The sequence below is a fragment of the Pimephales promelas genome, chromosome 18 (genome assembly GCF_988280905.1).
Source record: "Pimephales promelas chromosome 18, fPimPro1.hap1.1, whole genome shotgun sequence".
Taxonomy (NCBI): domain Eukaryota; kingdom Metazoa; phylum Chordata; class Actinopteri; order Cypriniformes; family Leuciscidae; genus Pimephales; species Pimephales promelas.
The window spans coordinates 23,122,248-23,139,797 of NC_142786.1; the positions used below are offsets into that span (position 1 = coordinate 23,122,248).

At 39.0% G+C, this 17,550-nt stretch overlaps 1 protein-coding gene across 2 annotated transcripts in view; it reads right to left on the reverse strand.

Moving 5' to 3' along the window:
- Positions 1-303: 303 nt before the first annotated feature.
- LOC120485171 (zinc finger MYM-type protein 4) overlaps positions 304-17,550 on the reverse strand; it is a 32,125-nt gene continuing 14,878 nt past the window's right edge. For both annotated transcript variants that reach the window (XM_039680743.2, XM_039680744.2), the window contains 20 exons: positions 11,943-12,158; positions 11,714-11,864; positions 11,201-11,316; positions 10,886-11,107; positions 9,755-9,905; positions 9,448-9,623; positions 9,175-9,340; positions 8,937-9,089; positions 7,617-7,654; positions 7,225-7,369; positions 7,031-7,137; positions 6,152-6,323; positions 5,762-5,968; positions 5,157-5,260; positions 3,111-3,264; positions 2,721-2,872; positions 2,521-2,635; positions 2,202-2,441; positions 1,992-2,118; positions 304-1,037 (listed from right to left, as the gene is read on the reverse strand). In XM_039680743.2, the coding sequence (XP_039536677.2) occupies positions 821-1,037; positions 1,992-2,118; positions 2,202-2,441; positions 2,521-2,635; positions 2,721-2,872; positions 3,111-3,264; positions 5,157-5,260; positions 5,762-5,968; positions 6,152-6,323; positions 7,031-7,137; positions 7,225-7,369; positions 7,617-7,654; positions 8,937-9,089; positions 9,175-9,340; positions 9,448-9,623; positions 9,755-9,905; positions 10,886-11,107; positions 11,201-11,316; positions 11,714-11,864; positions 11,943-12,158 (3,129 nt within the window). In that variant the 3' untranslated portion in view covers positions 304-820. The remainder of the gene's footprint in view (positions 1,038-1,991; positions 2,119-2,201; positions 2,442-2,520; positions 2,636-2,720; positions 2,873-3,110; positions 3,265-5,156; positions 5,261-5,761; positions 5,969-6,151; positions 6,324-7,030; positions 7,138-7,224; positions 7,370-7,616; positions 7,655-8,936; positions 9,090-9,174; positions 9,341-9,447; positions 9,624-9,754; positions 9,906-10,885; positions 11,108-11,200; positions 11,317-11,713; positions 11,865-11,942; positions 12,159-17,550) is intronic.

Consider the following 17,550-nt stretch of genomic DNA (forward strand, 5'->3'; position numbering starts at 1 on the left):
ATTAATGTGGACATGAAATCAAGTATTAAATTGCACCTTTCCATATTAAAGAAGGAGTGAACATTTTAATTTCACTCATTTACATCTTTGTATCTCGAACCAATTTCTTGCTTTCCTGACCTACATTTGCCATTTTGTAATGTACACAAACAGAATATCAATGTGTACAAATTTATTTTAAAATGAGACTGCAATGCACAAATGCATTTCTGTGGAAAAGGCAAGTATGTAATTCTTTATTTGAAATGTCAACTTGTGAAGATACACCTTGAAAGCCAGTATGTTGAAACATTAAATGAGAGATTCCGCTTTGTCTTTTTTAATCCAAAGAAATACAGTGTTGCCCATTACAGGAATTAATAAACCCTGGAATGGCAAGGTTGCAAAAAGAATGAAAACACTCATTCATTTTTACAATGAACAAAGGGAGGATATATTAGCCACTGTTTTTAATGCCTGTTGTACAAAGATGCTGTCAATGTTATTAGTGTTTCATAATACAGAGAATGGGAAGTAATCCCTTTTTAAGATCACTTATGTATAATGTGGCACTGTATAAAATTGTCCTCTAAATGTAACCCATACAACCAAAAGAAAAACTGTACAGCCTCGTAACTACTATTACATGGAAAATACAATGACAAAACACTTGTTTTCCAGTCCTGGGAATCACTATCAATATCCGCAAGCCAATACAATGGCATTTAGGTTGTCATCTTTGTAGAATTACACAGAGCCATCCAGGAGAACCGTTTCCCCAAGACACCTCCTTCACTCTGCAATTTTGATGTGCGCTTAAGGCGAGAGTCTCCGTTCACGGTCACGGTCTGAAATCCGTGTCACTGTCTGAATCGATCTCAGCGGGAGTTTTGTCCGTCTCGAGGTGCAGTTCTCTGACAGTAAGGATGCGTGTGAGCATGCTGTCCAGAATCTCATCAGTCAGCGAGGTGGTTGAGAACCACATGGGACTGCTGGGTACACAGGAACGCTCAGGGCTCAGGTAGAACTGGGTCGTGCATTGCCTCACACTGGGTGAGCTGGAAGAAAAATACGAGTGTATTATAGGGCAGCAATGATATTCCCTTATTTTAAATGCACTTTACTTTTTTATTAAGTAAAGCATTTATCTGAAATAAAAATATTTTGTAACATTAAACCGTTCAAAAGTTTGGGGTCAGTAAGACTTTTTTTTTTAAAGAAATTTAAACTTTTGTTCAGCAAGGATGCATTCAATTTATCAAAAGTGACACTGATGACATTTGTAGTGAAAAAGAGATTCAGCGTTTGACAAATGTCTTGCTCAACAGCCACTGTGGCTATAGTGGTTTTCCAAAGTTACAATCCACTCAGCATTTTCACTAGCCACAATTTCGACATGCAAAAAAACTGCATTTAGATATTTTTAATCTCACAATTTGGCAGTAGGTTTATTATGCTGCAGTCACTTTAAGACCTGATGCACTGATCCATTATACCATTTCACATGCGTTTTCTTTTTCAACCGTTTACGTTCACTTAAAACATAACTGACTGTTTACGTGAATACGCCAAGACTGGAGTTTCGACATTATTTCGTGTGCATTTGACTGTTTAAGCACATTAAGCAGCGAAAGAGAACTCAATTTAGGATATCAATTTAGACATCTTTATGTGCGCACAAAAAGTGCAGCTGGTATCATGAATCTATTCAGCAAACACTTAGTATTGGAAGCGTTTCAGGCATGTCAGTATGTATATATATATATATATATATATATATATATATATATATATATATATATATATATATATATATATACACATACATATTTTTTATTTTTTGATAACACTACATTGCGCGTAGTTTATTTCAGGTGCATTTTAAGTGGCTAGTAGGAGTGACTGTTACATGCCACCACTGAAATCAACCTGCATTTGTAGGGTGTTAATGTCAAGCGCGTGTGTGTGTTTATTAATGTATGCATAGCGGTCATTTCACATTTCAAACATACCATTTTGAGATATAGAATTCGTACAGCCTGACAGGACAGCGGAGAGGATTGTCAAAATTTTCCTTTATCTCATATATAGTGTCACTGTCATCATCCTCTTCCTTTCTTTTCTTTGCAGGGACGCCATCTACATTGAGCAAAAACAAATGATACACCCAACAAGAACACAAAACACACAATCAGGCTATGATGGTATGGCTGACCACTGACCAGAGCTTGTGTCATCTTTGGGGGGATAGAAACGCAAACAGGCCATTTTGGTGCTGCCCTTGCTTCGAGAGCAGCGGACGATGTGGCCGAAAGAGAGGCGACGGTGTTGCTCCACTGTCTTATAGTTGAAGAACTTGGTGAAGAAATAGAGCAACGTGTTGAGCAGCACGCCGGGTGAAAACGCTCCCAGCTGCTTACAGTTCCACAGATACTCCTCCTCCACACGAGAATGAACGTAACCTGCACAAACACACACACAAGCGTTAGTAGCACAACAGAGAAACAAGCCAGTATCATGTCAGTTTCTTAAAATACTCACCAGTGGGTAATATAGTTGGTTTCCATCCTTTAAGTAAGTTGGTCATTTCATGGCAGAATTTGGTGTAGAAGAGATCCGAGAAGATGTTCTCCATCCGATTGTTCTCAAACAGGAACTGTAAACATAATCGACGAGGGCCAATTAAACTAAATACATCATGACTAAATGTGTTGAGCGTGTGTGATTTCTTCTCGTCTCACCTGCTGGATGCCCAAGCAGAGGTAATAGACGCTGTCAGGGCTGTACTTCTCTCCGTTGGGTCGACGAACTTCAGAGATGAACTTGCAGAGGCCGTAGCTCAGTTCAGCCGTGCAACACTTCAACAGGTCCTCCTTTACCGTTATAGTACGCGCTGTGGATGAAGGACGATGAGTTTGATGCTTAAATGGCATGTTGAAGATTTTGTAGCTTAATTAAAGCATGATGCAAGCAATGGTAAAGTTTATGGTTCAATCCTTCTAAATACATATAGCCAAATAAATATATATAACTTGTGAAACACGTTAAGCCACTTTTATGAATAATTGTTTTAAATTGTGGAACTTTCTTTTGGGGATAATATGTTGGGTATACATCAAACTGAGACCTACAGCCAAATTTGGGAGTCTCCATGTTGGGTTGGGCGTTCCTCCAGCGCACCCAGTCTCTCCAGGCATTGACTGCATACTCATGTTGCAGTTTGGAGAGGTTTGAGAAGTTGTCTGGAGCCGGTTTGGCTGGAACCACTGCTGCACTCTTGCGGCCCTACACACACACCAATAAAACACAATCAAACATGTCTTTTGGACCTTGAACCGTTTAGTTACCAGTAAAATTCATTATATGGAGAAAAATCCTGGAATTTTTTCATCAAAAACCTTAACTTCTTGACAGAATTGAGGCAAGGCACAGATCTGGCCAAGGTTACAAAAAAATTCTGCTGCACTTAAGGTTCCTAAGAGCACAGTGGCCTCCATAATCCTTAAATGGAAGATGTTTAGGACGACCAGAACCCTTCCTAGAGCTGGCCGTCCGGCCAAACTGAGCTATCGGGGGAGAAGAGCCTTGGTGAGAATAGTAAAGAAGGAGTGGCGTCACAACAACTCCGTGGCTGTTCTTGAATGGCCCAGCCAGAGCCCTGACCTAAACCCAATTGAGCATCTCTGGGGAGACCTGAAAATGGCTGTCCACCATCGTTAACCATTCAACCTGACAGAACTGGAGAGGATCTGCAAGGAGGAATGGCAGAGGATACCCAAATCCAGATGTGAAAAACTTGTTGCATCTTTCCCAAAAAGACTCTTGGCTGTATTAGATCAAAATGGTGCTTCTACTAAATATACTAAGCAAAGGGTCTGAATACTTAGGACCATGTGATTTCAGTTTTTTTTTTTTTTTAATAAATGTGCAAAAATGTCAACAGTTCTGTGTTTTTCTGTCAATATGGGGTGCTGTGTGTACAATAATGAGGGGAAAAAATGAACTTAAATGATTTTAGCAAATGGCGGCAATATAACAAAGAGTCAACAATTTAAGGGGGTCTGAATACTGAATACTCTCTGTACCCACTGTATACTCCACGAACATGGAAAGGAGAAAATCCAATGCAACCACAAAATGCTCTTAAAATATTGCAGTATAAACAAACTGATTTGTCACATGTAAGACTGGAAAACTGGTTCAAGACAATGGCATTGCTTGCAAAATTAACATTTGATCTCTTACCCCCTTCCTCTGAGCATCTTATCTTTCTCTCTCTGTCAGTAACACCGAAAACTCACACAAGAATATATATGGTTTTAATGTGAATGTGATAATCTTTAAGGATTGTTTAGTATCATTTTAAAGGTCTCAGGGTGACTGGTAATAATGTCTCATTCCCAAAGAAGTAAATCAAAAGGTAATAAAGTTCTCAAGAATATATAAATATCTAGCACACAGAGTGGATGTGTCTTTGAGTCAACCTTCTGAGATTGTCTGAATGCTAATTTCCACTGTTCTTAACAGTCAAAACTTCTACCCCCAGTAAGTATGTTGGGGGAATACAGTAACTTTCCATTGTAACCTGATGATTTACATATCAGGTGAGGTCTGGCTATATAAGGAAATGAAACGGAGAGTTCAGGGCTACATTTTCTGTATTAAGATGAGCCCGTGAGGTTGAGAATATCGCGACTCTCAGCTCACGTAACCACATGTTGGGTAAAGTTCATTGTTCTAGGAACATTTGATGGTTTGCATTGATTATCTTTCAATTGATTATTGAATTGTAATGACACATTTACCTGACATAATAAATTGTTATATTTGATTACAGACTTTGACTTTATTTTTATTAGAGTTAAAAGGAATAGTCAAACATTAACGTACATTTAATGATGCACAGATATCATCGTTAAACCTTTTTCCTTTTATGGAGTCAGATGAAACGAGTTAATACATAAGATTAAATGTGTTGCATTTAATTAAATCACTTTGCCATGGGAAAGACGGAACAAGCATGAAACCTTCGCCTCAAATCGAATGCCGTCTTTGGATCGATTTTGTAGGCCTTACACACTCAGTATGATAAAATAAATGTTATCCTGTATTGCTATAGTTAGTGTTTGAAAGTTTATGTGAAATGTTGAGAATAATTAAACAGTAGTTGTCTTTACCCGTTTCTTCTGAGGGAGGCCATCACGTCCTCTCTTGCGAGATTTGCGTTTGCCAGTATCTGTTGCCTCCTTTTGCGTTTTCCCTCTGAAAAGTTCAATGCTCTCTGAAACGTAAGAGGATCAAGATTAGTGCTATCAATGGATTAAAAATGAATTGCAAATCTTTCTGTAATAAAAACATTAATGTTTGGTGTGATCAATCTCTTTCAAATATATTTTTCATTGTAATAATTTCACATTTAATCTCCAAATTAATGTAGAAACAAAGACAGTAGGTCTATATTTTAAATATGTGATTTAAAGGTGCTCTATGCATTTTTTAGCGGCCTCTAGCGGTGATGTTTCAGAATGCAACAAGAGCACTCGTGCTTGGCCGTGAGCTTGGAAGGACATGGTTGCCGTGTATGCACCGTCTAATAGACTTTTTTGTTTAAGCGTGCAAGTCACTTGCACATCACAACATTTTCTTAATGCGATGACGCGAAGAAAATCAAATAAAAACGCATGTGTTAACAACAGCCCTAATAACGATACATGAAACATTAATGGAAAATAAACAACTTGGATTGTGCGTTCCGACTTTTGTCCTCTGTAAAAGCTCTTACCGACTGGGTAATCCGCCTCCAGGTCCATCTGTGGCTCTTCTGCTGAGGTAGGGACAGGGATCAGTGTGGCAGATCTGGATGGTGGAAGTCTTTCAGGCTCTGGGGGTTGATCCCATGTCTGAGCTGAAGACACCGAGTCCTCCTCCCAACTCAGATTGTTGGACAGGGCTTCCAGATCAAGGTCCTCCATTATATTTTCAGCCTGATCTGAATAACAAAACAAAAGGCTAGTGAACAAAAAGAAAACAAGCAGACAAATTCACTTTTCGGAAAGAGGGGCTTCATATAAACAGGAAATAAACAAAGCGTTACTGACAGACTGGGAAGAGAGGAGCTGCAACAATGTAAGAAAAGTGAAAAATAAAAACCATAAAATTGTTCCTAATTTACCAACAGATGTGATGCCTTTCTCCCTCTCTGTATCTTCAGCCACCATCTCCGCCATCATGATGAGGTCGGCCTCCAGAGGGTCATCTGGGATCTTCTCTTTGATTTCCTGAATGGTCTTCACAATGCGCTCAGCGCTGTCCAGAGTCGTGGGGAAGAACAAGGGCACTGGAACCTACATAAACAGACAGAGACACATGATAATTCAAGTATATACAAAGGGTGTAATCAGGGGTAGAAGTCTAGAGTTTGCCTTCAAATTTAATCTACGATATGCAATTTACTTTAATTATAATAGTTCAGGTTTCAGTTTGTCTAGTTTTCACTATTATCTTTAGTATTTTCCCCCCTAAAGTTTTTTGGTATCAAGACTCTTTTTAAATGAGCGAAATTTCTCAGTTTAGTGAGATTTTAGTCATAATACTAGTTATGTTTATTTGACATTTTATGAGTGATAAACATTTAATTAGTTTAGAGTGCTCTGTTAGTTTGTTTTATTTCAGTTATTATTGATAGATATTGATTTTGGTAGCAAAAATGTTTAAAACTAGCCTGGGTTTCCCCATGCTGCCTTGCCACAGTCTGCCACGTCTAATTTTCTGTCACTCTACATGCGTCATCTGGTCTCATTGACCCAATTGACTAAGCTACGTACAGGCGCATTTGATAGACATTCGTAGCACCCAATAATAAGTCTCTGGGCATTCGTAAACCACGCCTCAAATACGAGAAAATGAACGTGGTTCCCAGACCACATCTCATTCTCAATGGTACGTGGTTTGGCGTTAGGCTAGTATAGTTAGGCTAGGCTAGTATAAAACTATAATAGTTTCAAAACTCAAAGATGAAGATAAGAAAAGGGAATAACCGGAATATACTCACTGGTAGCGGTAACCCCACAGACTTTGGAGTGTATTGTGTGTAGAGATTCATGGGAACCGGAACATATACTGGCACTGGCACAGGAAGTACTATCACAGAAGGTCCATCTAGAAGACAACCGACAAGCACAACATGTGAGTGACAAAACACGTAATTCCCACAATAGACAAGTCTGCAACAGTGCTTCATAGTACCTGTTTGTGTGTTCATGTCGCAGACATTGGGTTTACAGGATGTGCCTTTGTTCTGACAAAAGGGTTTACAGAGTAGTGCCTTGTTCTTCAGGATTCGGGGTGGTGGAGCAGGAGCCTTTACACTGTCTGTCTGTGTGCTGGCCGCCTGGGGTAAAGAGAGAACGACTGATCAGTGGTTGATTTTTACACATTTCAAGAGCAGCTTTTGTTTAGATATTATTGACATGACCAATTACAGTGCTGATTGCCTACACAATTCTAGAACAAATAGCCCATAACCATAGCCTACACCTTAACCGATGACATTAGCTGTAGGGTGGGATTGGCACTGAACTGGTTGAGGGGGATGGGGGTAAGGAGGGCACAGTCTATTGAAAGTGAAAAAAACTCACATTTACAGAAATTTTTGCAGTAGCAGCTGGAATAGAGCCTGAGGAAGCAAAAAAATTAATTGTGAGAGATAACATAGAATAGTTGAATGGTTGCTTAGTTGTAAAAAATAAACAAACAAGGGAATTCCATGCCATAAACATCCAATGCAAACAATTATGTAACTGGCAATGTGTACGGCACCAATACAATCCCTAATGCCTGGTTCAGATTACACGATTTTAGCCCGTTGTTGGCACAATCCTTTTGACGTAGGGTGTCGGGGGATTCGTAAATGACAACGGGCGTCGTATAGTGTGTCATAGTGGGCAACAACCTACGTTGCGTCTATAATGCTTCACGGCATCACAACGAAAAGACTAGCATGTTTAATTTTTTTAACGGTCATCCACGACGGTTCCGTCACATGTATGAGGTTGACCAATAGGAGCACAAGCTTTTCCGTACACAACCTTCAAAAATGGTGAAACGAAAGAGAGACTATGGTGCTAAAAGTAAAAATATATAAGAAAACAATATTTTAACTCAAGTTCTCTTTGGAGGATTGACGGCCCATACTGTCCTCTTCGAGCAATCCAGGAACGTGTCCCATTGTCGGGTTTTCTTTATTTATTTTATTTTTTTTCTGAACACAGGACAGCCAATACAACACTCACTGCTTCATCCATTGTTTGTTTAACGTTCGTTTCCGGAAGTCACTCGCAACTAGTTTCGCCTTCTTGATGACATCACGGGCCGTGTTAAAGAAGGCACGCGATGACTGGTCAGGAAGCAACGTGTAGTCAGATATGTTTCTCATCCACGACACAAAATATTAAGAGTCAAAATCGTGTAATCTGACACATTGACTGTCGTAACAGACAAAAAAGTTGTGTAATCTGAACCAGGCATTACAGAGATAGATAATCCGATAAGTATTTTCATATTATAAAAAAAAAGACTAAAAATAGATTTACAACACAAGTGAATTTAGCTATTGAAACATTACAGTATCAAAAATGTATATTATTTGTGAGATTGGCTAAAGGTTACATTTAACAGTGTTATTAAAATATTAGAGCTATTTAATTAAATGACTGCAAGGGGAATGTGCATGCACAATAAAAGATCCAATTTGCATGACTTAATTTAATAAAAAAAAATCAATATATGTATATTTATAGTATACATATATATATAAAAATTACTAATATAAATAAATTAGTATTAGTATTTATAAATTACTAGTAAAGTAAATATTACTGATAAATGAACATCTCTAATGTCGACCGATAACCATTATGGTATTGATATACTATGCATAGGATAGTGAGGATAGTCACCTTGCAGAACGAGGTTTCCTAAAACACACGGCTGTCCATTGGATGCACTTGAGAGTGAAATAACATTGTCAATGACCGGTGTGGCCTCTTTAGTGATCAGGGATGTGCGATTAACTGTAGCTAGAGGGGCTGGAGACGGCACTGGGCTTGTCCCTGAGGAAACCAAACATCAAAAAATAAGATACAAACATCAAGAATAAGATAAAAAAAATCCACAAATATCTACAGGTAGACATACCTTGTGTGGTCAGAGGTTTGCTTCCAGGTCTGACAGGCCCAGTGATGCCCTGCAGACTGCAAAAGAACATCAAGCATTGCAAGCTACAGAAATGCTTAATCTCACCGAGCCATTTCACGGTCTCTCTCATCATCTTGGCCTGCCTGCACATGGAACACTTTATTTCCTGTCAGAAATGTACTCGCTGTTAGTTGAAAGCCACAACCATGGCATAATGTCTTAAGTGTAATGTTGCAGTTCTCAATAATAATAATAAAAGAGCTCAAATATTACCTTACGCATTAATAAGTTATGTTGTTGTAAGCACACACTCCCACAGAACTCCACCTCTACTTTATCAACAATTTCAGTGACTACAGTCTGAGAGGAGCCACTACAGTAGAAGCAGTTGCGACAGTGTTTCTTCCCCCAGCGCTTGACCAGGTCATGCTTATAAAGTAACTTGCATCCTGTGGTGAGATGTACGAAAAATGAATTGTCACATTAGATTACACAACTTATTATTACGACATGCATAAACGAATCAAAAAGAAAACAAATGGTATGCAAATAATATCTTAGTTTTGCTCTTGGCACATACCCTCACTGCAGAAACAGCGGTCAATCTTGTTTATCCTTTTCACCTCCTTAACAACTTTATCGATCTTGCAGTACTCACAGCGAGCCATGACGTTGTTGATCTGTTTGAACTCCTCAACACAAGTGGTACTGCAGAAAGCGTACATTTTCCTCTGAAAGGTCGGGAAAGCATGCAACCAATTAGGTTTATGGTCACTGTCGAGTAGCAATTATACAGAAAAACAAACTACTGATCAGATTGTTAAAGGGATAGTTCACTTTGATATTAATTTTTTGATATGTTTAGCTTACCTCAAGGGCATCCAATATGTAGGTTTCTTTGTTTCTGCAGTATTTTCAATTCTGATATTTTTAGGTCAAACCAGTCTCATAATGGAGGTCTAAGGTCACCACCTCAAAGAGCATGCACAGAGAAGTCCAAATTAAACCTGATTTAATGACTCGTAAATGTAAGTACACATTGATGGCCTAAGACACGGAAGGAGCGGTTGGTGTGAGAAAACGAACAGTATTTATATCATTTTTATCTCTTGTAATCACAGCCACGTCCAAGTGGTCTGAGGGCGCGGGCGCTTTGTGGCTGTGGTTACAAGAGGTAAAAACGATATAAATACTGTTCATTTTCTCACACAAACAACTCATTTTGTGTCTTATGCCATCAATGTGTACTTACATTTATGGGTCATTAAATCATATTTAATTTACCTCCATTATATGACTGATAGACATGAACGGTTTGACCTAAAAATATCAAAATTGAAAATACTGTGGAAACAAAGACACCTACTGTACATCTTGGATGCCCTTGAGGAAAGCTGAAACATACCAAAAATTAATTTCAAAGTGAACTATCCCTTTAATTATACACTTTACAATGCAAATAGGAATGCATGATATGTCAGCACTCATATCAGATTCAGCCAATAAATGAGACTCTAGATTGTGACCTGATAAATGGCCAGTATATCAGTTATTGACATCGAAATAATAATTATCGGTATATCTTGAAAAAAAATCTGTGCAAATTGTTGCATGCCATTCCAAGAATTCATTACACCTGTAAAATCATGAACTCCAATTATGTGAAATATTTGGTTTATTAGTTGCAGTCTACAGTAGTGAACAGGAGTACCTTGAACTCCAGCAGTTCTGGTCTGTGGAAGAATGAGTTCAGACACTGAGAGCAGGGGATCTTGGTGACTGTCTGCACCGGACCACTGGGAGCGCTAGTCGTTGAGGAGCTAGACTCTGATGAAGCAGGTTTGGGAGCAGCAGGTTTTGGGGTAGATGTGGTATTTGTGGTGGAGGTTATGGAGTTTACCTGGTTGTTTGGTTTTGTCTTACTGAAGGAGTCCTGATCAAAATCAGAAAGTGAAACATTCAAATATCTCTGCTTCTATGATTAACACATCATGAAAGAGTGATCTGCAAAAGCACTAAACCCTACCTGATATGATACTACGCAGGAAAAGGAGCAGAAGTTCTGGATGGTTCCGTCAGACATGGCTAGATGATACTGAGGAGTTAGATTCATCTTGCAGCTGTTGCATTCCACTGGAGCGCCTTATTTGAAAGCAAACAAAAAGGACATCTGAGTATACGCCTTATTCACGGCAGCGCCATCTTTGATTTTTAATGAGAATGAAAGCGAGGCTGTGAGGGATAGACTTGCATCTCTTCAATGGGCTGTACTGTTATTTAATGTGTTTTCAGATTGTTCTGCTCATGAAACACTGGAAAAATATCTTTCCAAGAAATTTCAGTTGACAAAAAAAACTCCCGACCATGTAAGCTGTGGAAAATTGTAAGTTATCTAGGAGTTTTATTCAGCTTTTTACAGCGGACGCCATTGGAAACACGGTAAGTTTATCCCTCACAGCCCGTCATGGCGCTGCTCTGAATAAGGTCTATACTTCCAAAAGAGAAGACCTCTAATAATGTGAATATGTGGTTGTGTTACCTGAAGAACTGACAGTCTGAACTTTATTTGCTGTAACACAGGAAGTGGAGCAGAAAAGCTCTCGGACTCCCTCTGCGCTCGGACTGTACACCATTTCTGCAACCGGGCGCATGGTACGACAATTTTTGCAGGAGACAGGCTTCAGACTCCTCTACAAAAGGAAGATCAAATTATTTAATGACTTTCAACAACATAACCAACACATATTTAGGTATTCCTTTGCCGTTACCTTTTTGAAGGCTAGGAGGCAGTTTTGTTTGCAGAACTTCAAAACTTTTTCCTCTATCCGCAGAGACAGACACTGACTGTCTGTGCCATAGCAGTATCCACCACAGTTCACACAGCTGTTCATGATCAGCTTATTGGAGATGCGGAACTGGTTGAAGCAGCTGTCGCTGCACAGTTTTTGGATGGAGCCCTTGAAGTTCACTTCATGAGTGTACGTCTATGAGAAATGCAATTGCAACAGCAAACTTTTAAAACTACTGAACTTTATTTTAATATGGATCTTATAAGGCAGCCACAGAAACGGTTACATAATTGTCACAGGCAGAAAAAAAACCCCCACTATGACATACTTTGTTTTTTCAAGAGAAATATAAAGTAACAAAATGCAAATGTATCAAACAGCCAGTCAGTTATGATAAAGATTTGCTTTTCCTGAACCTAAAGTACACTAAACAGAAGTTGCTGTCCTACATTGAGCAATAAGTACAGTGCAAAGAAAGGTTGATTTTCTAACAAATACAAACACCCCATATTTTATGTTGCTGCCTTATGCTGAATGGCTTCAAATACACCCCACCCTCACCCCATCCACCCACAACCAGCTCCATAAAGTTTGACGACAAAGCAAAAACAAGACTCAGAACTTAGCACACTGATCAATAATAAAAAAAACTACATATATTTCTAAATTATGCATATAAATAGGCAGATATTAGGCCATAAAAGACTTTGGCAACTGGATTTTGTAGATCAGAGTTTGTAACAATAAGTTGTGAAAACTATCTTATTCACTCGAATAAAACACCACCTTTGACGTGTTTCACATTTGGGGAAATATTCCGATCTGGGGATGCCACAGTAAGGAAACCAAAATAAATTATGCGAAGACTAAAAGATAGAATATTTTACTTTGTTTGCAGTTTATTTACAAGTGTACAATATCATACAGAGACAGACATAAAGATAAACAGACAGAAGGTCCCAAGCACATTTGAGCACACACAGTCACAGAGTTTTGTGCCATTCTTGGAAACAGTTCCTGGTCAACTGAAGACACAAGTGCACGTCACATGCCTGACACTTCCACGGGGTTTGCTGCTTCTTGCCATGCGCCGCTTTGCAGTGCACACAGATCCGACGTCCAGCAGAGGCGATTTTCCTGGCATCTGAGCTCAGCTGAGCTCCTGGAACAGGCACATGGTCAGTCGAGCTCTGTTTTCGTGGTGTTTTCAGCGACATATCACAGAGCTCTGCGATGAGTTGCTCCATAAACCCTTTTTGGGTCAAGTTGCCGTATAGCTCTTTGTGCAACGTAAAGGAGTTGGTGGCGGCAATGTCCAATAAGTGCAGAAAGATTTTTCTGTACCACTTCAGGGTTTTGTGCTGTGTGGTGTAGTATTGCAAGAGTTGATCGGACAGGTCAACGCCCCCCATGTGTTGGTTGTACGCAATGATGGGTGCGGGACAGGGAAAAGTCTTTAAGCCCCATCCTTTCGATTCTTTCACCCTCCTCTGCACGGTGTCTCCGGTGTAGGCAGGATGGATAGTGGAACAGACAGACACCTCTCGTGTGTCCATCCACTTCACGTACACAAGTGGACCATCCCGAATCCACCTAATTGATCCCCTGGTGGACTTTTTGGTCAGCGAGTTATCTGCATTCTGTGGGCAGTCTCTGTAGGTCCCACAGGCACCAATCTTCAAGTCTAGCAGGTCTTTTAAGAGCTTCGGACTCGTGTAGAAGTTATCCATGTACACATGGTACCCAGATCCAAAATGTTTTTTGTCCACAAGAGACATAACTGTATCATATGGTAGTCCATGGCCAGTGGCATTGGTATTCTTTCCAGTGTACACGGAAAAGTCCACAGTGTATCCATTTGATGTATCGGCGAGGACAAACAGCTTGAAGCCCCACTTGGTTGGCTTGGTTTTCGTTTGCTGTGTCAGTCCCGTGTTCGCTTTGCATGCCACCATTCTTTCGTCCACGGCTAAATCTTTTCTAGGATGATAGGTGTTTTTGCATGCAAGACGGATTGTGTCTATGAGGGGTTTGACCCTGAAAAGGCGGTCATACCCATCTGTGCCCTTCTTTCTGTCATTTTCTTTGTCTCCGGCTGGGTGACTCATGTGCATGTTCCACGATATAGTGCGGTATCTGTCCCTTGACATAACTGTGGAGGGAAAAGGCACAGAGAAAAGACTGCCCTGCCGCCAGTAGTCACTGATGGAGCTCAGCTTCACCATGCCCATGTAGAATACCAGCCCAAAGTAGCGGTACATCTCGCAAACGTCGACATCCGTCCACTTGTATTTGCGCCCCCTCGCAAGTGACCTCGCGGCCTGAGCGTTAGTGTTGTAGCACAAGGTTGAAACGGCGCTTTCAGAGAAAAACAATTTGAAGAGACTAAGAGGGGAGTACGAGTCACTCATACGCAGCTGAGGTCCAGGTTCCCGTGAGGGCAAGAATCTCAGAATATGTGGAACCAAGTCGACTTCTTTCTCTGTTTTCCATGTCTGATTCGGCAGCCTGACCGTCTTGGCTTTCTTTGCAACCGGCATCAGGTCATTATCATTGTCATACCTGCAAAAAAAAAAAAACCCAAAAACTGTGAGAATGCTAATAATTGTATCAAAGCAACTACATTATTGATCCACAATACTGAAAAACACATGCATACATTTATAGCACATTACAAACATTTACACCTAATCAGACATTTGTGAACAAGCTTTACTGATAAGTAGGGTTGGGTATCGAGAATCGAGTATCGATTGGAACCGAGACTAACTTTTCGTTTTTCACGGAATCGTTCAAAAGTAAAAATTTCGATTCCTAGTTTCGATATTCACAGTCCGCCGAGCGGAAGAAGAAACCGCTGAACAACACCAACAAAGAAGCATCTACCGGAAGTGTTGGCATAACCACGCGAGTCGAACATGAGTACCTTACGTCGGCGATCCAAAGTGTGGCTTCGCTTCTCTAAAAATAACGAAATCTCGGCAAAATGCAAAATTTGTGACAAAAGGAGTATTTTTACAGAAGGAGTATTTCCTTCAGAAAGGATTATTACCTTCAGAAAGGCCATTGGTTAGCAAGGTTAGCTAAACTTTTTTGACCCTGCCTCTTAAAAGAATCGGAATCTAGAATCGTTAGTAACCGGAATCGAAACAAGGAATCGGAATCAGAATCGTTCAAATTCAAACGATACCCAACCCTACTGATAAGGTATTTTACATTAAATATAGTAATATAGTATAAATAATATATCATATTTATTTTAATACACAATGTCATTCAAAAGGTTTGCGATAACGTTGGGTTATATGTTTAATGTTTTTTTGTTTGTGTAGCTTACTGAGGCTGCATTTATTAGATTAATATTTATATCAGATTATTGTGAAATATTAAAATTACTGTTCTAAAGTAATATAACAAATGTATTCCTGTGATGCAAAGTTGAATTTTCAGCATTAGTCTTTAATGACGCATGATCCTTCAAAAATCATGCTAAAATGTCTATTTGCTGCTAAAGAATCATTTATTAGTATTCTAACAGTTAAAAACGGTTAAAACATTGTTATGGAAAATGTGTTTTTCTTAACAAAATTTATTTGAAACAGAAATATTTAGTAACATTATAAAATGTCTTTACTGACACATTTGATGTATTTAATGTGTTCTTGCTGAATAACAGTGTTTATTTCTTTCGAAAAACACATCTTGGTGACCCCAAACCTTTGAATGGTACTCTATGTAGTACATGCTTGTTTTAGAAGTCAAGGGCAACATATTTTACTCAAAATATAACAAACCATGCAAAGTAAAATATGTACATGCTTCTCTAAAAATAACATGGGTAGCAATTTATTTTACAGTCCATGTAGGCTACATACTGTATATTGTAGATATTACAATAATAGGGTAATAACTAGAAACCTACCCCTAGTACTTTCTTGATAAGTAAACTGAAAGTGCACGTACTGTAAAATAAAAAGTGCAACCATAAGATGATACCTAAAGAGAGAATAGACTTACTCATCAGAACTGTAATCCTCTTCTGGATCAATTCGCTCTTCAAAATGCAACCATTCATCATCAGACTCGTGCTCTTCATCTGAGGAATAGGTGAGCTCTTCCTCACTGTCCAGGACCACGACAGGTTCCTCACACGTGCAGTGTGCCATCTTCCAAAAGCGATGAAAAGTGAATGAATTGAATGAAGCTATGCTATTTTTATCACATTGATGGGGGAGCTTTTACCATATTTGTATGGCTCGCCCGGGTCATAACCGAGTGGGAGCACATAGAACGCGATAAATAGATCAGGCAGATAAAAGGTAACGTTTCGCATCTAAGTTGACGTATTCAATAAGAGTAAAATGTTCGCAAAAATCTTAAATATTGCAGGAATAAATCGTAGGTGGAATGCAGAACGCTGCTTTTTAATGCACACACTTTTGTTGACGCCGCACTCACCAGTGCATCGCTGACAGCGGCAACACACACACAGAGAGCGCGAGGCGAGGGTGCAAAACAGTAGTAGAACTGACACGCTATATGCAAACGATATTCATTAATATTATTTTTTCTTGTCAAAATGACTAAATTGGCTTATTTTAGCCATTCGAATCCTTCGGCAGATGGAGAATGAACAATCGGCAATCCCATTGGCCCACCTATCACAGTCCAAGCCAATCAGCTTGGGCGAACGCAGACAAATGTGATTAATATTCTTGAGCCCAGCAGCCAATCAGACCCCAGAGCGACAGACATTATTCAACCTACATAGATTAATAGATGAAAATGGTTTACGTTTTAGAAGATTTTTTAAATTACAATTAAAAATCAATCTTTGCAGTAACACTGAATGACCAATAATGAGAAAATGAAAGTTTTTGACACTTGATGCATGCAAACGTGTTGTAGGAGACCTCCAAACCAAAATTAGGAACCTTTAAAATAGCATAATGGGCCACTTTACTATGAAAAGCATGTATGAATAAAAATATGAATGCATATTTGCCACATTTATTGAAGTATAGCAATCATCTATAAAAAAAAAAAATGCTTGACTTGCCTAACTTGCCTTTAAAATGTTACACTACTAAATTGAATAAATAAAAATAGATAATATAAATTTAAATAAGACATCTAAATTAAAATTACATGAGTAAATACACAAGGCAACTTTTTCAGACTGCTAAGTGTCAATTTCATTTGCATTACATAATCAGAGGATATTTGTTTTTCGATTCTTTCGATTTTGTAGAGACAAAAATGTCAGTGTCTCTCATGTCAGTGCAGCACTTATATGCAGATTTTCAAAGATCAGAGACCTAAACAGCAGAAAGCACCTTCAGAATCTTTTCTGTATTTTACCAGAGCACTTTTTGTTGTTGTGAGTGGACATATGAAAGCAGACACTTTCTGTTTAACCAGAAATAGAGTATTTTAAATTGTTGCCATCATTATAACAGAAAAAAGATGACACTAGAACCTCAGGGCATTAAAGCACACTACACAGTGCTTGCTTAACTTAAAAAGGACTGAAAATACCTGTTGCTCAGTCTTTTTGTGTGAAAAGAAAAGAGAGTGCAACAAAGCT